Here is a 27068-nt window from a genome sequence, read left to right on the forward strand (position 1 = left end):
GTTGATGCAAAATGTTGAGTTCTCGTCTTCTTTCACGTTTTTGTCTCATTTAGTCTTCGACCAAAACCACCAAAACCTGATGACAGTAATACTGTAATGCGTCGTGACATGTCGGAACCGATTAGAAGAGAAAGGATAAGGTGCCTCTTATCATCAGAGGGATTACAGTTGGAGGCATCAAATGTTACCGTGATTTTTTTATTCTGCATTTTCGAACACATTCCTGCTCTTTAATGTCATATCGTAATTTGGGAGTTCTAAAGCAGACGCACATGACATGGGCATGTGTTTAATGAGGACGAGAATGCCATGCCTTTTCAAGGACAACCAACATAATATATTATACTATTTAGGCCTACATGTGGTTTCCATGCCAGATGTATAGTTGATCAAATCATGAGGAATTTGCTAATGCTGTGAAGATCTACATTGGAAATAGCTTTTCAAACAACAGGGGGCATTTTAAAAAATGACTTGGCAGTTACTGAAGGTTATGGCCAACATGCGCAAATTCAAGTCGCTGTCCCAGGTTCTGCAATGCTGAAATTAGTCGAATTTTCTCATGAAGATGAATGCGGCCTGTGGTCTCTAATTTATCAGCTGAATTTAAAGTATCTGCTCCCATGAGCAGAACAAAAATGACTTCGGCTACAGAGATCCGCTAATCAATTAAAATAATCGGAAAACAAATTAGACAAGAATAAAAAAAAATAAAAGATTGTTTTGATATATATTATACCACATAAAAAAACGTGTAAATGCTGGCTATACTCAAAGGGCCATAAAACAAAACATTGTCTCCTAATTCTTATAGCGAATTTTAAAAAACTTTTAAAAAACGGAAATAATCAAAATAATATGCTATTGATGTCACAGCTAGGTTCGATTTTGATATTCAAATATGTCATACTTATTTATCAATTTTACACCTCTATGTATTTTTGCATCAGGAATAAAAAGACAAAGACAAAACATTGGTATAGGCCTATGAATGGTAGGCAGTCTAAATCACATTTTTCAACGAACATGTGCGTCTGCAATTATAAACTACACCTTCATGAAACTGATCATACATCGGCAAGATCAACACGATCTGAATATGTTTAGTGTCATCATATCATAACGAAAACTATTGTAACAAATGATCGATCAAAAATAAAAATAGAATTAGGTCTAATTCAATATGCAAAATTATCTTAATCGAATAAAGCATAAATATTTTTGTATAAATAAAGCGTAAAAGCTAGCATCCATGCCTCTGGTAACGAAATACTACACACCTTTCTCCCTCTAAAATCTCAAAAAATTTGCTAAACGTAATAAATTGACAAGTTTGTCCTTGGTCTTAGGCTACTGCAGAGAATTTGCGCCAGTGAGGGGGTCTTACTTATGTCGTAGGCTGCGTCTCTCTCGCTCTCACACACGCACACACGCCCGCTTCAGAACCGTGAGAGGTTTTTGCCTGCTGAGCAAGTCATTGCATTGGCAGTATACGAGGACACGTGCCTAGTCCGACTGTGACACACAGATTCCATCGCTCGTGGTTTGCACTTGTCACAGCTGCGCCACAGTTGACTGCAACATCCGAACCAAAACGGACAACTTAATGGAAAGGTCATAAACAGGGACATTCGATCACATTCAGCAGTTTAGAAGAACCAACTTGAGGAGGAATTGTTTTGCATAATTTCTTCTGAAGCCAAGAACGTGTCAGGGGGGGTTTGAGAGTGACATGGATAATCAAGACCAACAGACGGGATTTTAAGGGGAGCCTATGTGGATGTAACGGTTGGACAGCCGTTGAGAGAAACGTCAAAACGTATTGGCAACAGGCATGGTTATTTTTCTCTCACAGCAGCAGCAACAGCCAAAATAACTAATAACCATATTTGATCCAATTGATATCTGAAGATCCACATTTATTTCACAACAATGGCTCACTTAATTCGACACAAGATCGGCAACAAGCTGACCAATGCGGCCAACACAGTGTCCAATAAGTCTCAGGCCAAGGTAAGCGGAGTGTTTGCCAGGCTTGGCTTCCAGGCCGCTACGGATGAAGAGGGTCTGGGGTTCGTGGACTGCGATGACTTGGATTTTGACTATAGGCAGGGGATGCAGATGGACATCATGCAGGGTGACGAAGAAGGGGGAGATATGGACGGAGGAGACGAGTTGATGGTGGGGGACAGCCACTACCAGAGAGACGGAACCGGTCCACCATCCTCTTCCTCCCTCAAGAACACTGGGGCGTGTAACGAGTTGGCATTAGAGGACAAACCCAAAATTACCACTTGGGATGCGGGGTGGAACGTCACCAATGCCATTCAGGTAGAAATAATTTAAAGAAACACACAAACATATTGGCACTATGTCAATGTAAGCCTATTGTCAAGATAGGCTTGCAATATACGCCCATTCAGGGACACCGATTTGCATCCTACAAAAATACCGAAACAGACCTTAAAATGACTTTAGAAATGTTTTAATTGACATGTAAAAATAGACTTTGAATAGGCATTGTATGGTTTCATATTTCACAATCCTTAATTTAGAACAAGTGTGACCTAAATATTTTATTTAAAAACAAATGCATATATGTGCCTTCATTTAATCAGAAGATAATGTCAATTTAATTTTTAAGCATGTGTATAATAATAATTTGAGATTTTAGAGAAAAATGGGGGTTTATGCAAGATAGCCTATTTCTTATCAGCAAAAAACAGACCCCCGGTTGTCTCTCCGTCTGGAATGAATCACGGCTAAAATGGTTTGGATTAGCCTCAGGCACCATTAGGCCTACATCTTTATTCTTGATAACATTTCACAGTGGTCCTTTGTAGTTGGTAGAGCATGGAGCTTGTAACCCAGGGTAGCATGTTCGATTCCCGGGACCACCCATACTTAAAATGTATGCATGAATGTCTGTAAATCGATTTGGATATCAGCATCTCCTAAATGGTATATGTTATTATTACAGTGGATTGTACAAAATAAATCCAGTATTGATGAGGAAATATGTTAGAAATATTAGATTCTGTGCCTGGACGCTAGTCACCTGACAGAAGAACAGAGCCTATGCCTTTTTTTCTCATCCCCAGTCGTTAAATATGGGGTTTCACACATGTATGATTATGAAAATGTGAATGTCGTTTGCTATTATTATACAACTTTAAATATGATACATTTATTGCATGTGTGGTGTGGGGAGGCATGCCACTTTTATAAGACCATTTCCATTACGACTCAACTGTGCTTGTGTATCCACAGGGGATGTTCGTCCTTGGGTTACCATACGCCATTCTTCACGGAGGATACCTCGGACTCTTTCTTATCATATTTGCCGCCGTTGTATGTTGTTACACCGGAAAGATTCTTATTGCGTGTCTGTATGAAGAGAATGAGGATGGAATTCTGGTGCGCGTGAGGGACTCCTACGTGGACATCGCCAACGCGTGCTGCCAGCCACGGTTCCCGTCTCTGGGCGGGCATATCGTTAACGTTGCTCAGATCATTGAGTTGGTCATGACCTGTATCCTGTACGTGGTGGTCAGCGGCAACCTGATGGTCAACAGTTTCCCCAATCTGCCGGTCTCTCAGAAGGCCTGGTCTGTAGTCGCCACGGCTGCCCTCCTGCCTTGCGCGTTCCTCAAGAGCCTCAAGGCCGTGTCCAAGTTCAGCTTGCTCTGCACCATCGCGCACTTTGTCATCAACATCCTGGTGATAGCCTACTGCCTCTCCAGAGCCCGCGACTGGGCCTGGGATAAAGTCAAGTTCTATATCGATGTCAAGAAGTTTCCCATCTCCATCGGCATCATCGTCTTCAGCTACACGTCCCAGATCTTCCTGCCCTCGCTGGAGGGGAACATGCAGAGGCCAAGCGAGTTCCACTGCATGATGGACTGGACTCACATCGGAGCCTGCGTCCTGAAGGGCCTGTTCGCTCTGGTGGCCTACTTGACTTGGGCAGATGCCACCAAAGAGGTTATCACGGACAACCTGCCGTCCACCATCAGAGCGGTGGTAAACCTGTTCCTGGTGGCCAAGGCCTTGCTTTCGTATCCGCTGCCGTTCTTCGCTGCTGTAGAGGTCCTGGAGAAGTCTTTTTTCCAGGATGGAGGGCGCGCTATCTTCCCTGACTGTTACGGGCCGGGAGGACGGATTAAGTCCTGGGGACTGGGTCTCCGGTGCCTCCTGGTGGTGTTCACGTTGATCATGGCCATCTTTGTCCCGCACTTCGCACTCCTCATGGGCCTAACCGGGAGTCTTACCGGCGCCGGGTTGTGCTTCCTTCTCCCGGCTCTCTTTCATCTAAAACTGATGTGGAGGAAACTCTTATGGCACCACGTGTTCTTCGACGTCGCCATATTCGTTATAGGAGGCATATGCAGCATTTCTGGGTTTATTCACTCAGTAGAGGGGCTCATTGAGGCATTCAAATATGGAGTCGAGGAATAAGAATGTATACATTCTACCTCTGTAGCCCATAGGTTATCATCTCATCAATCATTGGCGCTGAATGACAGACTGATTGACAGAGCAAAAGGGAGACTGTGTAACTGTACTTTGTTTTTTGCCTTCGTGATAATGTGCAATAATAGACTTTACAATCATAGTGTACAGTATTTAGTAATGAAATGTTATGTTAATTAGGAAGTGGGCAATGCAGTGTCCTTTGAAAAAGGATCATCTCTGAAGCGTTGAATATTATGCATGGTCTGATCAGGCAAAGTCAGGCATGTGAAAATGAGCTGTGTATAAGGCCTAATTTAGTGTGTGGATGTCTTGATAGCTGCATTGATAATTGGCTTCCTTATGGAGATTTTTTTTAAATACGTAAGTGAGTGTTTTATTATCGAGCTGCTATAGAATTAGATAATCTCATGCAGGTTCTGTCGACATACCAGATAAATCACGCTTCGGGCAACCACGTTGGTTGGTGCTATAGGGTAAACATACAAGAAACTCATATATAGTGGATGAATCAGAACATTTCGATCCGTTTTCAACCGTACTCCTTGTCGACACATTTGGTTTTTGGTGTTTCAAGTGTCATTATGGATGATGTGAATTATTGCCGTGCAAGCAAGTGGCTCCTATGTGTTCATATGAAACCATCTGTCTTCTGTATAGTCTCCCTACCTGTTGAACGTATTAATTGTGCTTTTATGGAATTAATCATGACGTGTAAGAAACGAGTATGTGTTGAATTAATAGATTTAAAAAATCGAATATTTTATGCATTATGTACATATCATTGTCCAAGGAATAAATGTTTATCTGGAATTTGTGAACGCTCATGTATGTGCGAAAAAAATAATCTATGGGTGAATAAAATGTAGGTTTTTATGGATGAATATATAGTCAGTGGTTGTTTGGGGGTCTTTCGGGAAAAATGGAAGCAGAAATCTGGATGAGGAATGCGGATGTGGTGTGCAAGTATTATGCAAATTATCATAGATTTACTCACCTCACCTGCACATCCGAATTATCTGCCTATAAATTTAGACTCCACATACATTCTAATTCCCAATTATCTTAATAATTATATAGCCAGCCCAAGAGACATATGAGCACTGTCAAAAATAAAGGTACAAATAATATATACATATATACAGTATCAGTCAAAAGTTTGGACACACACTCATTCCAGGGTTTTTCTTTATTATACTATTTTCTACGTTGTAGAATAATAGTGAATATATCTTAACTATGAAATTAAACATATGGAATCATGTAGTAACCAAAAATGTGTTAAATAAAATATATTTTATATATATTTGAGATTCCTGAAAGTAGCCACCCTTTGCCTTGATGACAGCTTTGCACACTCTTGGCATTCTCTCAACCAGCGTCATGAGGTAGTCACCTGGAATGCATTTCAATTAACAGGTATGCCTTGTTAAAAGTTCATTTGTGGAATTTCTCTCCTTCTTAATGTGTTTGAGCCAATCAGTTGTATTGTGACAAGATAGTATTTTACAAATAGGGCTAAGTCCATATTATATCAAGAACAGCTGTAATAAGCAAATAGAAATGACAGTCCATCATCACTTTAAGACGTGAAGGTCAGTCAATCCGAAAAATTAAGACCTTTGAAAGTTCCTTCAAGTGGGGCGGTGCCCAATTGGCCCAATGTCGTCAGGGTTAGGGTTTGGCCGGGGTAGGCTGTTTATTATAAATAAGAATTTGTTCTTAACTGACTTGCCTAGTTAAATTAAAAAATATATATAAAAGTGCAGTCGAAAAAACTGTCTCTCATGAGAACTGCCACAGGAAAGGAAGACCCAGAGTTACCTCTGCTGCAGAGGATAAGGTCATTATAGTTAACTGCACCTCAGATTGCAACCCAAATAAATGCTTCACAGGGTTCAAGTAACAGACACATCTCAACATCAACTGTTAAGAGGAGAATGCGTGAATCAGGCCTTCATGGTCAAATTGCTGCAAATAATCCACTACTAAAGGATACCAATAAAAAGAAGAGACTTGTTTGGGTCAAGAAACAAGAGCAATGGACATTAGACTGGTGGAAATCTGTCCATTGGTCTGATGAGTCCAAATTTGAGATTTTTGGTTCCAACTGCCGTGTCTTTGTGAGATGCCGAGTAGATGAACGGATGATCTCCGCATGTTTGGTTCCCAACGTGAAACATGGAGGAGGAGGTGTGATGGTGTGGCGGTGCTTTGCTGGTGACACTGTCTGTGATTTATTTAGAATTCAAAGCACACTTAACCAACATGGCTACCACAACAATCTGTAGCGATACACCATCCCATCTGGTTTGCGCTTAGTGGGAGTATAATTTGTTTGTCAACAGGAAAAGGACCTAAAACACACCTCCAGGCAGCAACATCCGCACTGAGCTAAAGGGTAGAGCTTCCACTTTCAAGGAACGGGACTCTAACCCGGAAGTTTATAGGAAATCCCGCTATGCCCTCCAATGATCAATCAAATAGGCAAAGTGTCAAAACAGGACTAAGATCAAATCGTACTACACCGGCTCCAACGCTCGTCGGATGTGGCAGGGCTTGCAAACTATTACAGACTACAAAGGGAAACACTGCCGAGAGCTGCCCAGTGACACAAGCCTACCAGACGAGCTAAATTACTTCTATGTTTGCTTCGAGGCAAGTAACACTGAAACATGCATGAGAGCATCAGCTGTTCCGGACTAATGTGTGGTCACACTTTTCGCAGCCGATGTGAGTAAGACCTTTTAAACAGGTCAACATTGACAAGGCCGCAGGACCAGACAGATTACCAGGACGTGTAGTCTGAACATGCGCTGACCAAATAGCAAGTGTCTTCACTGACATTTTCAACCTCTCCCTGTCTGAGTCTGTAATACCAACATGTTTCAAGCAGACCACCATAGTCCCTGTGCCCAAGAACCCTAAGGTAACCTGCCTAACTGACTACCGACCCGTAGCACTCACGTATGTAGCCATGAAGTGCTTTGAAAAGGCTGGTCTTGGCTCACATCAACACCATTATCCCAGAAACCCTAGACCCAACCCCATTTGCATACCGCCCCAACAGATCCACAGATGATGCAATCTCTATTGCACGCCACACTGCCCTTTCACACCTGGACAAAAGGAACACCTATGTGAGAATGCTATTCATTGACTACAGCTCATCACTAAGCTAAGAACCCTGGGACTAAACTCATCCCTCTGCAACTGGATCCTGGACTTCCTGACGGGCCTCCCCCAGGTGGTAAGGGTAGGTAATAACACAACCGCCATGCTGATCCTCATCACGGGGGCCCCTCAGGGGTGCGTACTCAGTCCCCTCTTGTACTCCCTGTTCACTCATGACTGCACGGCCAGGCTCGAATCCAACACCATCATTAAGTTTGCTGATGACACAACAGTGGTAGGCCTGATCATTGACAATGCTGAGACAGCCTATAGGGAGGAGGTCAGACACCTGACCGTGTTGTGCAAGGACAGCAACCTATCAAATCAAATAATCATATCAAATGTTATTTGTCACATACACATGGTTAGCAGATGTTAGTGCGAGTGTAGCGAAATGCTTGTGCTTCTAGTTCCGACAATGCAGTAATAACCAACAAGTAATCTAGCTAACAATTCCAAAACTACTACCTTAACTACTACCCCTTACAAGTGTAAGGGGATAAAGAATGTGTACATAAAGATATATGAATGAGTGATGGTACAGAGCGGCATAGGCAAGATACAGTAGATGGTATTGAGTGCAGTATATACATATGAGATGAGTATGTAAACAAAGTGGCATAGTTAAAGTGGCTAGTGATACATGTATTACATAAGGATGCAGTAGATATTATAGAGTACAGTATATACGTATACATATGAGATGAATAATGTAGGGAACATTATATTAGGTAGCATTGTTTAAAGTGGCTAGTGATATATTTTACATCATTTCCCATCAATTCCCATTATTAAAGTGGCTGGAGTTGAGTCAGTGTGTTGGCAGCAGCCACTCAATGTTAGTGGTGGCTGTTTAACAGTCTGATGGCCTTGAGATAGAAGCTGTTTTTCAGTCTCTCTGTCCCAGCTTTGATGCACCTGTACTGACCTCGCCTTCTGGATGATAGCGGGGTGAACAGGCAGTGGCTCGGGTGGTTTCTGTCCTTGATGATCTTTATGGCCTTCCTGTGACATCGGGTGGTGTAGGTGTCCTGGAGGGCAGGTAGTTTGCCCCCGGTGATGCGTTGTGCAGACCTCACTACCCTCTGGAGAGCCTTACAGTTGTGGGCGGAGCAGTTGCCTTCTTCACGATGCTGTCTGTGTGGGTTGACCAATTCAGTTTGTCTGTGATGTATACGCCGAGGAACTTAAAACTTACTACCCTCTCCACCACTGTTCCATCGATGTGGATAGGGGGGTGTTCCCTCTGCTGTTTCCTGAAGTCCACAATCATCTCCTTAGTTTTGTTGACGTTGAGTGTGAGGTTATTTTCCTGACACCACACTCCGAGGGCCCTCACCTCCTCCCTGTAGGCCGTCTCGTCGTTGTTGGTAATCAAGCCTACCACTGTTGTGTCGTCCGCAAACTTGATGATTGAGTTGGAGGCGTGCGTGGCCACGCAGTCGTGGGTGAACAGGGAGTACAGGAGAGGGCTCAGAACGCACCCTTGTGGGGCCCCAGTGTTGAGGATCAGCGGGGAGGAGATGTTGTTGCCTACCCTCACCACCTGGGACAGCCCGTCAGGAAGTCCAGTACCTTGTTGCACAGGGCGGGGTCGAGACCCAGGGTCTCGAGCTTGATGACGAGCTTGGAGGGCACTATGGTGTTAAATGCAGAGCTGTAGTCGATTAACAGCATTCTCACATAGGTATTCCTCTTGTCCAGATGGGTTAGGGCAGTGTGCAGTGTGGTTGAGATTGCATCGTCTGTGGACATATTTGGGCGGTAAGCAAATTGGAGTGGGTCTAGGGTGTCAGGTAGGGTGGAGGTGATCAAATCAATCAAATCAAATTTATTTATATAGCCCTTCGTACATCAGCTGATATCTCAAAGTGCTGTACAGAAACCCAGTCTAAAACCCCAAACAGCAAGCAATGCAGGTGTAGAAGCACGGTGGCTAGGAAAAACTCCCTAGAAAGGCCAAAACCTAGGAAGAAACCTAGAGAGGAACCAGGCTATGAGGGGTGGCCAGTCCTCTTCTGGCTGTGCCGGGTGGAGATTATAACAGAACATGGCCAAGATGTTCAAATGTTCATAAATGACCAGCATGGTCGAATGATAACAAGGCAGAACAGTTGAAACTGGAGCAGCAGCACAGTCAGGTGGACCGGGGACAGCAAGGAGTCATCATGTCAGGTAGTCCTGGGGCACGGTCCTAGGGCTCAGGTCCTCCGAGAGAGAGAAAGAAAGAGAGAATTAGAGAGAGCATATGTGCTGTGGCCCGTACTCTTCTGGCTGTGCCGGGTGGAGATTATAACAGAACATGGCCAAGATGTTCAAATGTTCATAAATGACCAGCATGGTCGAATAATAGTAAGGCAGAACAGTTGAAACTGGAGCAGCAGCATGGCCAGGTCGACTGGGGACAGCAAGGAGTCATCATGTCAGGTAGTCCCGGGGCATGGTCCTAGGGCTCAGGTCAGTTGAAACTGGAGCAGCAGCATGGCCAGGTGGACTGGGGACAGCAAGGAGTCATCATGTCAGGTAGTCCTGGGGCATGGTCCTAGGGCTCAGGTCCTCCGAGAGAGAGAAAGAAAGAAGGAGAGAATTAGAGAACGCACACTTAGATTCACACAGGACACCGAATAGGACAGGAGAAGTACTCCAGATATAACAAACTGACCCTAGCCCCCCGACACTAACTACTGCAGCATAAATACTGGAGGCTGAGACAGGAGGGGTCAGGAGACACTGTGGCCCCATCCAAGGACACCCCCGGACAGGGCCAAATAGGAAGGATATAAGGATACCCACTTTGCCAAAGCACAGCCCCCACACCACTAGGTGATATGGTCCTTGACTAGTCTCTCAAAGCACTTAATGATGACAGAAGTGAGTGCTACGGGGCGGTAGTCGTTTAGCTCAGTTACCTTAGCTTTCTTGGGAACAGGAACAATGGTGGCCCTCTTGAAGCATGTGGGAACAACAGACTGGGATAGGGATTGATTTTAATATGTCCGTAAACACACCAGCCAGCTGGTCTGCGCATGCTCTGAGGGCGCGGCTGTGGATGCCTCTCCCTCAATGTGATCAAGACAAAGGAGATGATTGTGGACTACAGGAAAAGGAGGACCAAGCACGCCCCCATTCAATTGGGCTGTAGTGGAGCAGGATGAGAGCTTCAAGTTCCTTGCCTTCCACATCACCAACAAATTAACATGGTCCAAGCACACCAAGACAGTCGTGAAAAGGGCACAACAAAACCTATTCCCCTCAGGAGACTAAAAAGATTTGGCATGGGTCCTCAGATCCCCAAAAGGTTCTACAGCTGCACCATCGAAAGCATCCTGACGGTTTGCATCACTGCCTGGTATGGCAACTGCTCGGCCTCCGACCGCAAGGCACTACAGAGGGTAGTGTGTACTGCCCAGTACATCACTGGGCCAAGCTTCCTGCCATACAGGACCTCTATACCAGGCAGTGTCAGAGGACGGCTCTAAAAATTGTCAAAGACTCCAACCCTAGTAATAGACTGTTCTCTCTGCTACCGCATGGCAAGCGGTACCAGAGCGCCAAGGCTAGGTTCAAGAGGCTTCTTAATTTCTTGGATATAGGGGGTGCTATTTTAATTTTTGGATGAAGAACATTCCCGTTTTAAACAAGATATTTTGTCATGAAAAGATGCTCAACTATGCATATAATTTACAGCTTTGGAAAGAAAACACTCTGACGTTTCCAAAACTGCAAAGATATTGTCTGTGAGTGCCACAGAACTGATGTTACAGAAAAAACCCAGATAAAAATACAATCAGGAAGTGCCACATTTTTTGAAACCGCCTCATGGCAATGACTCCTTATATGGCTGTGGAGGAGCTAGGAGTCGGCTTACCTTTTCCACAAGGTGTCTGCAGCATTGTGACGTATTTGTAGGCATATCATAGGAAGATTGACCATAAGAGACTACATTTACCAGGTGGTCGCTTGGTGTCCTCCGTCGCAATTATTGCGTAATCTCCAGCTGCAGTATATTTCCGTTTGCCTCTGATGAGAAACCGACTGCCAGGAATGATTTTTCATCGAATAGAATTGTGAAAAACACCTTGAGGATTGATTCTAAACAACGTTTGCCATGTTTCTGTCGACATTATGGAGCTAATTTGGAAAAAAGTTTGGCGTTGTAAGTGACTGCATCTTCGTTTTTTCTTTCTTAGCCAAATGTGATGAACAAAACGGAGCTATTTCTCTTACACAAATAATCTTTTTGGAAAAAATGAACATTTGCTATCTAACTGAGAGTCTCGTCATTGAAAACATCCGAAGTTCTTCAAAGGTAAATAGTTTTATTTCAATGCTTTTCTTGTTTTAGTGAAAATGTTGCCTGCTGAATGCTAGGCTTAATGCTATGCTAGGCTATCAATACTCTTACACAAATGCTTGTGTAGCTTTGGTTCAAGAATATTTTGAAAATCTGAGATGACAGTGTTGTTAACAAAAGCCTAAGCTTGTGTTTCAATATATTTATTTCATTTCATTTGCGATTTTCATGAATAGGAAACGTTTAAATGATTACGCTCCCGGATATGGGATTGCTCGACGATAGAGGTTAACAGGTTCTACCCCAAAGCCATAAGACTCCTGAATGTCTCATCAAATGGCTACCCAGACTATTTGCATTGCCCTGTATAAAGCCTCTATTGGTATTTTACTGCTGCTCTTTAATTATTTGTTGCTTTTGTTCCTATATTTTTGGGTATTTTTCTTAAAACTGCATTGTTGGTTAAGGGCTTGTAAGTAAGCATTTCAATGTAAGGTCTACCTACACCTGTTGTATTCGGCGCATGTTACAAATAACATTTTGATTTGATTTGTAAGGGCTATTTGACCAAGGAGAGGGACGGAGTACTGCATCAGATGACCTGACCTCCACCCTCACCTGTCACCTCAAATGAGGTTTGGGATGAGTTGGACTGCAGAGTGAAGGAAAAGCAGACAACAAGTGCTCAGTATATGTGGGAACTTCTGCAAGTCTGTTGGAAAAGCATTCTCCATGAAGCTGGTTGAGAGAATGCCAAGTGTGCAAAGCTGTTATCAAGGCAAAGGATTTTTATTTGTTTAACACTATTTTGTTTACTATATGATTCCATATGTGTTATTTCATAGAATGTAGAAAATAGTAAAAATTGAGAAATGAGTAGGTGTGTCCAAACTTTTGACTGGTACTGTGTGTGTGTATGTATGTGTATGTGTGTATATATATATATATATATGTGTATGTGTGTGTGTGTGTGTGTGTGTATATATATATATATATATATATCACTGCTCAAAAAAATAAAGGGAACACTTAAACAACACTTAAGTCAATTACACTTCTGTGAAATCAAACTGACAATACATTTCACATGCTGTTGTGCAAATGGAATAGACAACAGGTGGAAATTATAGGCAATTAGCAAACACCCCCAATAAAGGAGTGGTTCTGCAGGTGGGGACCACAGACCACTTCTCAGTTCCTATGCTTCCTGGCTGATGTTTTAGTCACTTTTGAATGCTGGCGGTGCTTTCACTCTAGTGGTAGCATGAGACGGAGTCTACAACCCACACAAGTGGCTCAGGTAGTGCAGCTCATCCAGGATGGCACATTAATGCGAGCTGTGGCAAGAAGGTTTGCTGTGTCTGTCAGTGTAGTGTCAAGAGCATGGAGGCGCTACCAGGAGACAGGCCAGTACATCAGGAGAAGTGGAGGAGGCCGTAGGAGGGCAACAACCCAGCAGCAGGACCACTACTTCCGCCTTTGTGCAAGGAGGAGCAGGAGGAGCACTGCCAGAGCCCTGCAAAATGACCTCCAGCAGGCCACAAATGTGCATGTGTGGAGGCCACACACACTACTGAGCCTCATTTTGACTTGTTTTAAGGACATTACATCAAAGTTGGATCAGCCTGTAGTGTGGTTTTTCACTTTAATTTTGAGTGTGACTCCAAATCCAGACCTCCATGGGTTGATAAATTTGATTTCCATTGATAATTTTTGTGTGATTCTGTTGTCAGCACATTCAACTATGTAAAGAAAAAAGTATTTAATAAGAATATTTCATTCATTCAGATCTAGGATGTGTTATTTTAGTGTTCCCTTTTGAGCAGTGTATATATATTTCTGTATGTGTATATACAGTGGGGCAAAAAAAGTACTTAGTCAGCCACCAATTGTGCAAGTTCTCCCACTTAAAAAGATGAGAGAGGCCTGTAATTTTCATCATAGGTACACTTCAACTATGACAGACAAAATGAGAAAAAAAATCCAGAAAATCACAATGTAGGATTTGTAACCTTGAAATGCTTCTTACGAAGCCACTCCTTTGTTGCCCGGGCAGTGTGTTTGGGATCATTGTCATTGTCATGCTGAAAGACCCAGCCACATTTCATCTTCAATGCCCTTGATGATTGAAGGAGGTTTTCACTCAAAATCTCACGATACATGGCCCCATTCATTCTTTCCTTTACACGGATCATTCGTCCTGGTCCCTTTGCAGAAAAACAGCCCCAAAGCATGATGTTTCCACCCCCATGCTTCACAGTAGGTATGGTGTTCTTTGGATGCAACTCAGCATTCTTTGTCCTCCAAACACGACGAGTTGAGTTTTTACCAAAAAGTTATATTTTGGTTTCATCTGACCATATGACATTCTCCCAATCTTCTTCTGGATCATCCAAATGCTCTCCAGCAAACTTCAGACGGGCCTGGACATGTACTGGCCTAAGCATAGGGACACGTCTGGCACTGCAGGATTTGAGTCCCTGGCTGCGTAGTATGTTACTGATGGTAGGCTTTGTTACTTTGGTCCCAGCTCTCTGCAGGTCATTCACTAGGTCCCCCCGTGTGGTTCTGGAATTTTTGCTCACCGTTCTTGTGATCATTGTGACCACAGGGTGAGATCTTGCGTGGAGCCCCAGATCGAGGGAGATTATCATTGGTCTTGTATGTCTTCCATTTCCTAATAATTGCTCCCACAGTTTATTTATATATATATATATATATATATATATATATATATATATATATATATATATATATATATGTTTATATATACACATATGTGTATATATATACATATATGTGTATATATATATATATTAATTGTATGTGTATATATATACATGCATACATATACATACATATACATACACATATATATATATGCAAATACATATACATATATACATATATATATATACACAAACAATTTATGTTTATATATACACATATGTGTATATATATACATATATGTGTATATATATATATATATATACATACAATTAATATATATATATATGTATATATATATATGTATATATATATATATATGTATGTATATATATATATTAATTGTATGTGTATATATATATATATATTAATTGTATGTGTATATATATATATATGTATGTGTATATATATATGTGTGTATATAGATATATATGTGTGTGTGTATATATAAAACACACACTGAGTGCACAAAACATTAGGAACACCTTCCTACTATTGCGTTGCACCCCCTTTTGCCCTCAGAACAGCCTCAATTCATTGGGAATGGACTCTACAAGGCATGGAAATCTTTCCACAGGGATGCTATCCCATGTTGACTCCAATGCTTCCCACAGTTGTGAAAAGTTGGCTGGATATCCTTTGGGTGGTGGACCATTCTTGATACACAAGGAAACTGTTGAGCATGAAAAAAAGCAAATGCCGTTTTTGACACACTCACAACTGTGTGCCATACCCCAGGCGCCCCTACTACCATATCCCGTTCAAACGCACTTAAATATTTTGTCTTGCCCATTCACCCTCTGCATTTCACACATACACAATCCATGTCTCAATTGCCTCAAGGCTTAATCCTCCCCTTCACCTACACTGATTGAAGTGGATTTAGCAGGTGACATCAATAAGGGATCATATCTTTCACCTGGATTCACCTAGTCAGTCTATGTCATGGAAAGAGTAGGTGTTCTTAATGTTTTGTACACTCAGTGTATATAACAATACAAACATAATATCACAACACAAACATAATTCATATTCTTTGAAATATATCATAGCATTATTCTTCCCCACCTCTTTCAGTTCCTGATTTTCAAGTTCTAGTAAATAACAATTCTTCTCAGAATGCCGATGTTTTGATATGGATCCCACATGTTGCTTGTTAAAGTGGACTTCTGATGCTCTCATAAGGGGCCAGCAGTGGATACCCAAGGAGTCATTCCAAGGAGTCATTCCAAGGAGTTTTTTATTTCACTTTTATTTAAACAGGTAGGCAAGTTGAGAATGAGTTCTCATTTACAACTGTGACCTGGCCAAGATAAAGCAAAACAGTTCGACACGTACAACAACAGAGTTACACATGGAGTGAAACAAACATACAGTCAATAATACAGCAGCAAAATGAGTCTATATACAATGTGAGCAAATGAGGTAAGATAAGGGAGGTAAAGGCAAAAAAGGCAATGGTTACGAAGTAAATACAATATAGCAAGTAAAACACTGGAATGGTAGATTTGCAGTGGAAGAATGTACAAAGTAGAGATAGAAATAATGGGGGCAAAGGAGCAAAATAAATAAATAAATACAGTAGGGGGAGAGGTAGTTGTTTGGGCTAAATTATAGATGGGTTATGTACAGGTGCAGTAATCTGTGAGCTGCTCTGACAGCTGGTGCTTAAAGCTAGTGAGGGGAATAAGTGTTTCCAGTTTCAGAGATTTTTGCAGTTTGTTCCAGTCATTGGCAGCAGAGAACTGGAAGGAGAGGCGGTCAAAGTAAGAATTGGTTTTGGGGGTGACCAGAGAGATATACTGTACCTGCTGGAGCGCGTGCTACAGGTGGGTGCTGCTATGGTGACCAGCGATGTGAGATAAGGGGGGGACTTTAACTAGCAGGGTTTGGCGACGAGTATGAAGCGAGAGCCAGCCACGAGAGCGTACAGGTCGCAGTGGTGGGTAGTATATGGGGCTTTGGTGACAAAACGGATGGCACTGTGATAGACTGCATCCAATTTATTGAGTAGGGTATTGGAGGCTATTCAGCTCTGAAACCAGATTGCATAGTGGAGAAGGTATGGTGGGATTCGAAATGGTCGGTAATCTGTTTGTTGACTTGGCTTTCAAAGACGTTAGAAAGGCAGGGTAGGATAGATATAGGTCTGTAGCAGTTTGGGTCAAGAGTGTCCCCCCCTTTGAAGAGGGGGATGACCACAGCTGCTTTCCAATCTTTGGGAATCTCAGAAGACAAAAAAGAGAGGTTGAACAGGCTAGTAATAGGGGTTGCAATAATTTCGGCAGATCATTTTAGAAAGAAAGGGTCCAGATTGTCTAGCCCGGCTGATTTGTACGGGTCCAGATTTTGCAGCTCTTTCAGAACATCAGCTGACTGGATTTGGGAGAAGGAGAAATGGGGAAGGCTTGGGCGAGTTGCTGTGGGGGGTGCAGTGCTGTTGACTGGGGTAGGGGTAGCCAGGTGGAAAGTTTGGCCAGCCGTAGAAAAATGCTTATTGAAATTCTCAATTATAGTGGATTTATCGGTAGTGACAGTGTTTCCTATCCTCAGTGCAGTGGGCAGCTGCGAGGAGGTGGTCATATTCTCCAAGGACTTTTCAGTGTCCCAGAACTTTATTGAGTTTGTGTTGCAGGAAGCAAATATCTGCTTGAAAAAGCTAGCCTTGGCTTTTCTAACTGCCTGTGTGTATTGGTTTCTAGCTTCCCTGAAAAGTTGCATATCACGGGGGCTGTTTGATGCTAATGCAGAATGCCATAGGATGTTTTTGTGTTGGTTAAGGGTCGTCAGGTCTGGAGAGAACCAGGGGCTATACCTGTTCCTGTTTCTAAATTTCTTGGATGGGGCATGCTTATTTAAAATGGTGAGGAAGGCATTTAAAAAAAAAAAACAGGCATCCACTACTGATGGGATGAGGTCAATGTCCTTCCAGGATACCCTGGCCACGTCGATTAGAAAGGCCTGCTCGCTGAAGTGTTTCAGAGAGCGTTTGACAGTGATGAGTGGAGGTCGTTTGACCGCTGACCCATTACGGATGCAGGCAATGAGGCAGTGATAGCAGAGATTTTGGTTGAAAACAGCAGAGGTGTATTTAGAGGCCAAGTTGGTTAGGATGATATCTATGAGGGTGCCCGTGTTTACGGCTTTGGGGTGGTACCTGGTAGGTTCATTGATAATTTGTGTGAGATTGAGGGCATCAAGCTTAGATTGCAGGATGGCTGGGGTTCTGAAGGTAGATGCGTGGCAATCAGTTCAGATATGGTGTCCAGAGCACAGCTGGGGGCAGAGGGTGGTCTATAGCAGGTGGCAACAGTGAGAGACTTGTTTTTAGAGAAGTGGATTTTTAAAACTAGAAGTTCAAAATTGGTACAGACCTGGATAGTAGGACAGAACTCTGCAGGCTATCTCTGCAGTAGATTGCAACACCGCCCCCTTTGGCCGTTCTATCTTGTCTGAAAATGTTGTCGTTCGGAATGGAGATTTCAGAATTTTTGGTGGTCTTCCTAAGCCAGGATTCAGACATGGCTAGAACATCCGGGTTGGCAGAGTGTGCTAAAGCAGTGAATAAAACAAGCTTAGGGAGGAGGCTTCTAATGTTGACATGCATGAAGCCAAGGCTATTACTGTTACAGAAGTCATCAAAAGAGAGCGCCTCGGGAATAGGAGTGGAGCTAGGCACTGCAGGGCCTGGATTCACCTCTATATCACCAGAGGAACAGAGGAGGAGTAGGATAAGGGTATGGCTAAAAGCTATGAGAATTGGTCGTTTAGAACATCCGGAACAGAGAGTAAAAGGAGGTTTCTGGGGGCGATGAAATAGCTTCAAGGTATAATGTACAAAAAAACATAAAACAACATTTCGTTAATTAGTAAAGACTCATCACTCATATTTCATGTCTTGTTGGTTGGGAGCCGGTCCATGGGAACCTTCGGGGACTGTTGAGGAAAAAAATAGTTTAAAAAATAATATTCTTTGGAAGCCTAATAAATAAGACTAATAAATGTCACAATTTAGACGCTGGGTTGACGCACTATTATTTTGTTCAGTTATTATTTGGATAACTATCTGCTACTGTATCTCGACTGGAGTGCGCTAGCTTACTCCAAGCTGGAGGAAGACAACAAGTAAAGAGGGAGGCCTTATTTCATGGAAAATGTATTTGCTATGAGCCTTCTCCTGATTCTACTAAGCACTGCTATTAAAACGTGGAGATTATAAAGCAGACCAAAAGAAAAGTTTAACAGTCATCAGACATGGAGAGTATGTTTCCTGTTTTTCACACTCTACTTAGCAACAGTATATCTCAGCACCACTCACCAAAGGGGATAGGTGTTCGGCAGTTTCACTTTACAATGAAACAGGAAGCTAATAGACTATATATAAATATCACATGATTTGAGCACAGTCCCAAATCAGACCTACAGCCATCTATCTACACTAGAGCTAATAATCAACCTAGGTAAAATTCTTCCTTTTATTGTACATGCATACATCTATAGTCTCTGTATGTATGTATCTCTTATGCAAATCATGTTGACAAAATTATCTTTATTTGCTGATTTGCTGGATATAGTTGAAAAAAAGTTGTTTATGGTATTTTATAAAAGCAGTACTATTTCAGAGGAACAACACTGTATGTCTCTCCATATAGGGTGTTAAGCATGTTATCCCTCCTAATACTGCTGCTGAATCTTACCAATCATGCTTTTGGACAAAATCCTGCAATAAAGGCCATATTGACAAATAAAGGACTTCAATATGGTAAGAAAATGCTATTTCCTCAATTGTCTTGAGTTAAAATACCAAACCAGAGAAATTGCATTTCAACAGCTACTTTATTCTTGTATCCTCCAGGGTCACACATTGGGGCTGATTGGATGCAGGAGAAGATAGGTAGTGTGATCATACCAGATGTCAGAGGTGGTGTTGACATTGGTATAGGAACGGTGCACTACGTCCTTGACGGGTACATGTTGTGGCTTTTATTTATGAAATTAAAGTAAACCATTACTGTTTAGAATCTCAGAATAACGTTTAACTTAATCATCATTAGTCAAAGAACCTGTTACAGACATTTTGTGCTTTGTCCTTTGGTGGCAAAGTACCAAGAATGAGTTTGGGTCTAATATTATAACATGGTCTCCGAAGATGTTCTATGATTTAAAACAGTGCTATTGACACAATGTGCACAACATTGACTGTCTCCACCATCCTTCTCTCTAGAATCTCAGTGTCTGGGTGTGATGTTCCAGAGCCTTCAGTGGACTTCTATGAGGGCGTGGGACTCAAGGCTGTGATCAGTGGCCTCAGCATTTCAATGAGTGGAAATTGGCACACACGTTTTGGCATCATGTGAGTGACAGCGATCAGTTTCTGTTGTCTGATTGGTGCCTGTTTTTCTATTTTTCCATCTTTTAATCTTTCCATGCTATTGGATTATGAGGGTCAGGTACATTATTGATGTCTGTCTCCTGAAAAGGGAGAATCTTTGTTAAATGTACTGGTAACACAACTACTGGTGACACAAGGTAACACAACTACTGGTAACACAACTGCTGATGACAGTATAACAGGAACTGATACACTGATACACTAAATCTGTACAGAGAACAAACATATTATATCTGGGACCAGTCAGATAAGAATGAGTACAGTAGTTCTCTCAATGGCTCATCCTGTTTTAACATCAGAATATTTGAGCTTTGAAGCCTGTTCCTTTTGTAATGACTTCAAAACGAATCAAATTTCTAATAACATTATGTCTTGTTCCACTCTCTGTGTTTGCAGAACCGATGGTGGCTCATTTGACCTGGCAGTGTTCAATGTGGATGTGACTTCTGTGGTGCAGATAGGAAGTGATCAGAGTGGACACATTTCTATCTCCAGCAAAAACTGTGATGCCAACGTCGGCGAGGCATCAATCAATTTCCATGGAGGCGCCAGGTATGTTTCAAAATGTATTTAGAGAGAGAGAGAGAAAGAAAGAGATTTATAATCATCATTATAATTTGGTAACCATTTTGTTAACAGTTTGATCTTCCAGCCATTTGTGAGCCTTTTCCACCATCGCATTAAAGCTATAATTGAGGAAAGAGTGAGTAAATTGATTCACTCATGATTTGTATTCCTTATACCAGTAAATGTTAAAATGATGTGGGGTGTTTTTCAACTGACTGCATGACCATATAATGTATATATATCACTGCACCCAGATCTGCCCATTGGTTGAAGAGCATGTTACCGATTTGGAGGGACATCTAGCAGAAATGCAAGGTATTGCAGTAGGGAGGACAAAGATAGAAAATAGGCTTCACAAATATTCTTTCTACCAGTATTGTGGTGCTCATGGTGTTGTTTTTTCACTACAGTGTCCTTCAAGGTCAATTCTGCTCTAGTTTTGGACGTCCCCCTCACTAACTCACCCCTCGTCGATTCTATTAGCCTTGGTCTGGATTTGAAGGTAGCTTTACCTGATGTGAATGGATACAACATAACCCAATATGATTGTGTTACATGAAGAAAATAGGGTGGGGACTGGGGGTATCATACTTTGCATCAGTAATAAATGGTGTCTTTTTTTAAACTCAAGATCCTTGCTCAGATTGACTGATTTCTGTGTTCCAGGGTGAATTCTACAGTGTTCAGAGTCACACAGATCCTCCTTTTAAGGCCGAGCCTTTTCATCTGGCAGAGGACAAAGGCCACATGCTCTCCCTGGGCCTGTCTGAATTCACTGTCAACTCCGCCTCCTATGCTTACTTCTCCGCTGGACTCCTGCAGGCCCAAATAAACGACAGCATGGTGTGTGTGTGTGGGGAACAGAAGTCCTTACAAGGATAGTAAAAGAAGGAAAATTGCTATTTTAGGTTTAGAAGTTAGGTTTAGGGTTACAATTAGGGTTAGGTTTAGAATTATGGTAAAGGTTAGGGGTTAGGTTAAGGGTTAGGGGTTAGAGAAAATATGATATTTAATGGGAATCAATTGTTTGGTCCCCACAAGGACAGTAAAACAAACGTGTGTGTGTGTGTGTGTGTGTGTGTGTGTGTGTGTGTGTGTGTGTGTGTGTGTGTGTGTGTGTGTGTGTGTGTGTGTGTGTGTGTGTGTGTGTGTGTGTGTGTGTGTGTGTGTGTGTGTGTGTGTGTGTGTGTGTGTGTGTGTGTGTGTGTGTGTGTGTGTGTGTGTGTGTGTGTGTGTGTGTGTGTATATACAGTGCCTTGCGAAAGTATTCAGCCCCCTGTCTGTCTGTTTTTCTGTCAACTACAGTCATTTCGCTCCTTTTAATCTAAGTATGAAAACTTTTGAGAAACCTTCGTATTCAACCCTTCCCCTTACTTCCTCTATTTATCTCAGATCCCCAAGACCTCTCCTTTCCGTCTCAACACAACCTCCTTCGGGGTGTGTGTGTGTGTGTGTGTGTGTGTGTGTGTGTGTGTGTGTGTGTGTGTGTGTGTGTGTGTGTGTGTGTGTGTGTGTGTGTGTGTGTGTGTGTGTGTGTGTGTGTGTGTGTGTGTGTGTGTGTGTGTGTGTGTGTGTGTGTGTGTGTGTGCTTGCGTGCAAATGTTCATGTCTGTCTGTCTGTCTGTCTGTTTTTCTGTCAACTACAGTCATTTCGCTCCTTTTAATCTAAGTATGCAAAGTGTTGAGAAACCTTCGTATTTAACCCTTCCCCTTACTTCCTCTATTTATCTCAGATCCCCAAGACCTCTCCTTTCCGTCTCAACACAACCTCCTTCGGGCCTCTCATCCCTCAGGTAACATCCAGAAAGTCCTTGGCCGTTGCCAAAGGTAAAATGAATTCAGTGGCCAGTTTATTAGCTACACCAATTTAGTACCGGATCGGACCCACATTCGCCTCCAGAACAGCCTGAATTCTTGTCGGAAACATTCCACAGAGATGTTGGTCCATGCTGATGCGATGGCATCACACAGTTGCTGCAGACTGGACAGCGGTACATTCATACTGCAAACGGCCCATTCCATCTCATCCCAAAGATGCTCTATTGGGTTTGTCAGGCAACAATGTTCAGATACACAGTGGCATTCAATCGTTGCTCAGTTGGTATGAAGGGACCTAACATGTGCCAGGAAAACATTCCCCACATCAGTAACGACCGTCACCAGCCTGTACCGTTGACACCAGGCAAAATGGATCAATGGACTCATGCAACTTATGCCAAATCTTGACTGCTATCAGCATGATGCAAAAGGAACCGGGATTTGTCAGATCAGGCAATGTTTTTCCACTTCTTAACTGTCCATTGGTGATCGCGTGCCCACTGGAGTTGCTTCTTCTTGTTTTTAACTGATAGGAGTGGAACCCTGTGTGGTCGTCTGATTTAATAGCCCATCTGTGACAAAGATCGATGGATTGTTGCGTTCCGAGATGCCGTTCTGCACACCACTGTTGTACTGCGCCGTTATATGTCTGTTTGTATACCGCCTGTTAACTTGCACACATTCTTGCCATTTTCCTTCGACCTCTCTTATCAATGAGCTGTTTTCACCCACAGGACTGCTGCTGACTGGATGTTTTTTGTTTGTCGCACCATTCTCTGTAAACCCTAGACACTGTCGTGCATGAAAAAAGCCCAGGAGAGCAGCCGTTTCTGAAATACTGGATCCGACATGCCTGGAACCCATGATCATACCTCGCTCAAAGTCGCTTAGGTCACTAGTTTTGCCCATTCTAACGTTCAATCGAACAGTAACTGAATGCCTCAATGCCTGTCTGCCTGCTTTATATAGCAAGCCAAGGCCACGTGAATCACTATCTGTAGGAGCGATCCATTTTCGTGTACGGGGTGGTGTACTTAATAAACTGTCAATGAGTGTGTATGGACAGTGTAGTTTTGCCCTTGAACAAAATCTTTCTAAATGCACTATTTCATTCCCCTCAGCTTCCCAAGCTCTTCCCCAACATGCTGATGGAACTACAGGTGTATGCCAGGGACGTTCCAATGTTTTCCTTCCAGGCTGATAAGGTGACAATGGAATTTCCAGGTGCTGTTAAGGCCTTTGCCATCCAGCCAAATGCTTCACGGACCCCACTGTTCAAGCTCAATGTTGTGAGTTAGCTTTTTTGATTCAGGGTTCATGTAAATCCTTTTCAGTTATTATGTACTTTCAGAATGCATTCTGTGCAGGGTTAATTCCAATCAATTCTTCTCTTCCAGGACTCCATTTGTAGTGGGATGATACGCATTTCAGAAGAGAAACTCAAAGGCGTGGTGGAACTAAGCAAGTAAGAGGAGTTTCACTTCCACTTTAATTAAATAAATATATTTGATTTGTAAATTAATTGATTAATACAACTCTCCATTTACTAGTTTTACCCTGACACTTGCATCAAGTGAAGTGGGAACATTCCAGGTAGGATGCAAAGACACTGCATTACCTTTACAATGATATGGTGCACTGCTTAACCTCAGTACGCTGTGGGACGGTTTCTCCATTAGGCATGCTTGTTAGTCCAGGACTAAGATGAATCTGTATCTGGGAAACTGTATGGATAAATAAAGAACTACCAAATGTTGACAACGATCACTATTTTCCAGACTGCAGCCCTGGAAAAGTTTATGAAGCTGGGGATGAAGATTTCAGTGTTAGCTAAACTGAACGGTAAGTTCTGAAATGTATGCGGGAAGAAGAGCATACAATCCTAGAGTAGTACTACAGTAGGCCTATTCATGTTCATATTGACCATATACACATTGTCAAACCACACTTCATCATGGTATTACTTTTTAACGTACAAAACCATTGTGTGTAGACCTAATGACTGGACGGCTGAAATAGTTACCCTAAACTACTGGTTTTTGTTTGTTGCAGCCAAACTGGAGGAGGGCATTGTTTTACCCACCATGCACCACATCCATCTGGTTAACCCTGCGCTGAAGATCCAGCAGGTCTGATACCATGTATTATTTTATTGTGTTTACTTTTAATCATTTTTTAGAAACTTGAAAAAAAATTCTTAACTCTTATTTTTCTTAAGACCGCATTGTTGGCTTGTAAATAAGCATTTTTACGGTAAGGTCTACTACACCTGTTGTATTCGGCGCATGTAACAAATACAATTTGATTGGATTTGATCTATTAGTGTATCTTTTAAACCAGCCTCAATTAGTATAGGTTGGAAATCTGTAAATGTGTTTAATTTGCCAGTTATGGCTACATTATTTTGGGTATGTAAGTGTGTGTCAAATCAAATGTTATGTTACATGCCCCGAATACAAATGGTGTAGACTTTACTGTGAAATACTTGCTTACGCTGCCTTCCCAACAATGCAGAGTTTAAAAATAAAATAGTAACACAAGAGGAATAAAACATTTTTTTAAAGAGAGTACCAGTACCAGATCAATGTGTAGAGGTGCGAGGTATTTGAGGTAGATATGTACCTGAAAGCAGGGTAAAGTGACTAGTTATCAGGATAGATAATAATAAAAGTAAAATAAAGAACAGAGTAGCAGCAGCAAATGATGAGTGTAAAAGTGTGTGTGTGTGTGTGTGTGTGTGTGTGTGTGTGTGTGTGTGTGTGTGTGTGTGTGTGTGTGTGTGTGTGTGTGTGTGTGTGTGTGTGTGTGTGTGTGTGTGTGTGTGTGTGTGTGTGTGTGTGTGTGTGTGTGTGTGTGTGTGTGTGTGTGTGTGTGTGTGTGTGTGTGTGTGTGTATACAGTGCCTTGCGAAAGTATTCAGCCCCCTTGAACTTTGCGACCTTTTGCCACATTTCAGGCTTCAAACATAAAGATATAAAACTGTATTTTTTTGTAAAGAATCAACAACAAGTGGGACACAATCATGAAGTGGAACGACATTTAGCCTGAAATGTGGCAAAAGGTTGCAAAGTTCAAGGGGGCCGAATACTTTCGCAAGGCACTGTATATAGTCTAGTGAGTGTGCATAAGGTCAGTGCAGATAGGGTCAGTGTAGATAGTTTGGGTACCATTAATGAACTATTTAACAGTGTGTATGTGTATCTTTACTTTCACCAAAGTAGTTCTGGGAGATACGCCAGAACTAGGGGCGGCAGGTAGCCTAGTGGTTAGAGCATTGGACTAGTAACTGAAAGGTTGCAAGATTGAATCCCGAGCTGACAAGGTGAAAATCTGTTGTTCTGTCCCTGAACAAGGCAGTTAACCCACTGTTCCTAGGCCATCAATGAAAATAAGAATTAGTTCTTAACTGACTTCCTAGTTAAATAAAGGTATAAAAAAGACAGTATTTTGGGTTCATTCAGATGTTTTTTTCTCCCACAGGGATTTGTGTCCATTGCATCAGACCTTGATGTTAAATCTGGCAAGGGAGAGTCTTTCTGAAGGGATTTACCATTACAGACTCTAGGTGGTGCCTGCTAATATCATTCATTATTATCCCAGAAAAAAATGATACATTACTAATTTCTTAATGTAGAACTGCAAGTAGCTACACAGTAACTAATTACTAATTAATGGTTACATTTTTGCACCTAAAACACCAGACGATTGTTATAGATTTTAAAACCTATTATTCAAGAGACAATTTTCAGCTTTGCCTAGTTTTCAGTTAATCAATTATCACAAGTATCACATGAAATGTACTGCTTCACCTGAAATTACATTTGAGCATTGCTCCATTTTGGATAACTCACTGATTAAAGAGAGGAACAAGACAACTTGTACTGTAACGCTGCTAAAAACAACTGATTGCAGCTCACAATAAACCTGATTGCAACTCTGGACAATAAAGCTGTGTGATGCAATACAATGAAACACCACATTAATACACTGAAAAATGATTGTTTTACTAAAAGTGAATTTCTGTTTTCTTGAAGTGTTCGCTATGGCAAGGTTTACAAGGCTACAGTAAACATGTAGTCCCCCAAGCACCTCTCAGATTTGATTTATTTAGTTCAGGTGTGGTATCGAAAAGATCCCCCCTGACAGAATCCCCCCCCCCTTCCCCCCTTCACGTGAACGCGCACACATCAATTCTTCATTGTTGCAACTTGCATGCTAGTTGAGATGTCTGATCACCGTAGGCTCCGTTTCATTTTATTTTTGATGTAATTTTGATCGCGGGCAGGCACAAGTAATGTCTGCAGTTTTCGGTTTGGCTATTTGTTTCAAGTGTATTAGTCTATAAATAAATCTCTTTGCCAAAATGTGTCACCTCTCCCATCTCTTATTCGACTAGTAGTTGTTCTGCAAGGTTTATTGCTTGCCTATATTTTACTCCCTCTTCTATGTTTAATATAACACATACATTCATTATTCATTTCGGTTGCCTACGTGAAGTTTGTTCTATAGAAAGTATTTGACTCTGATGTGTGCCACAGAAAGTACTTGACTCTGATGTGTGCCACAGAAAGTATTTGACTCTGATGTGTGCCACAGAAAGTACTTGACTCTAGCTACAAAAGTA

The 27068-nt window shown here is 42.0% G+C and overlaps 2 protein-coding genes across 2 annotated transcripts; both read left to right on the plus strand.

The window, feature by feature from the left end:
* The first annotated feature begins 1277 nt into the window (after nt 1-1277).
* Nucleotides 1278-5349, plus strand: LOC124045049 (vesicular inhibitory amino acid transporter-like). Its single transcript, XM_046364265.1, has 2 exons — nt 1278-2331; nt 3271-5349. Exons 1-2 carry the CDS (start codon nt 1933-1935, stop codon nt 4456-4458), a joined length of 1587 nt encoding a protein of 528 aa, XP_046220221.1. The 5' UTR covers nt 1278-1932; the 3' UTR covers nt 4459-5349.
* A 13659-nt stretch (nt 5350-19008) lies between these two features.
* On the plus strand, nt 19009-26812 carry LOC124045725 (lipopolysaccharide-binding protein-like). The gene is made up of 16 exons (XM_046365282.1): nt 19009-19128; nt 19321-19430; nt 19524-19635; nt 19893-20021; nt 20457-20612; nt 20700-20763; nt 20882-20942; nt 21038-21129; nt 21294-21470; nt 22361-22420; nt 23567-23734; nt 23843-23910; nt 23996-24038; nt 24224-24287; nt 24498-24574; nt 25925-26812. The coding sequence occupies exons 2-16, from the start codon at nt 19331-19333 to the stop codon at nt 25982-25984; spliced, it is 1431 nt and encodes a 476-aa protein (XP_046221238.1). The 5' UTR covers nt 19009-19128; nt 19321-19330; the 3' UTR covers nt 25985-26812.
* The last annotated feature ends 256 nt before the right edge of the window (nt 26813-27068 follow it).

The sequence above is a fragment of the Oncorhynchus gorbuscha genome, linkage group LG10 (genome assembly GCF_021184085.1).
Source record: "Oncorhynchus gorbuscha isolate QuinsamMale2020 ecotype Even-year linkage group LG10, OgorEven_v1.0, whole genome shotgun sequence".
Classification (NCBI taxonomy): domain Eukaryota; kingdom Metazoa; phylum Chordata; class Actinopteri; order Salmoniformes; family Salmonidae; genus Oncorhynchus; species Oncorhynchus gorbuscha.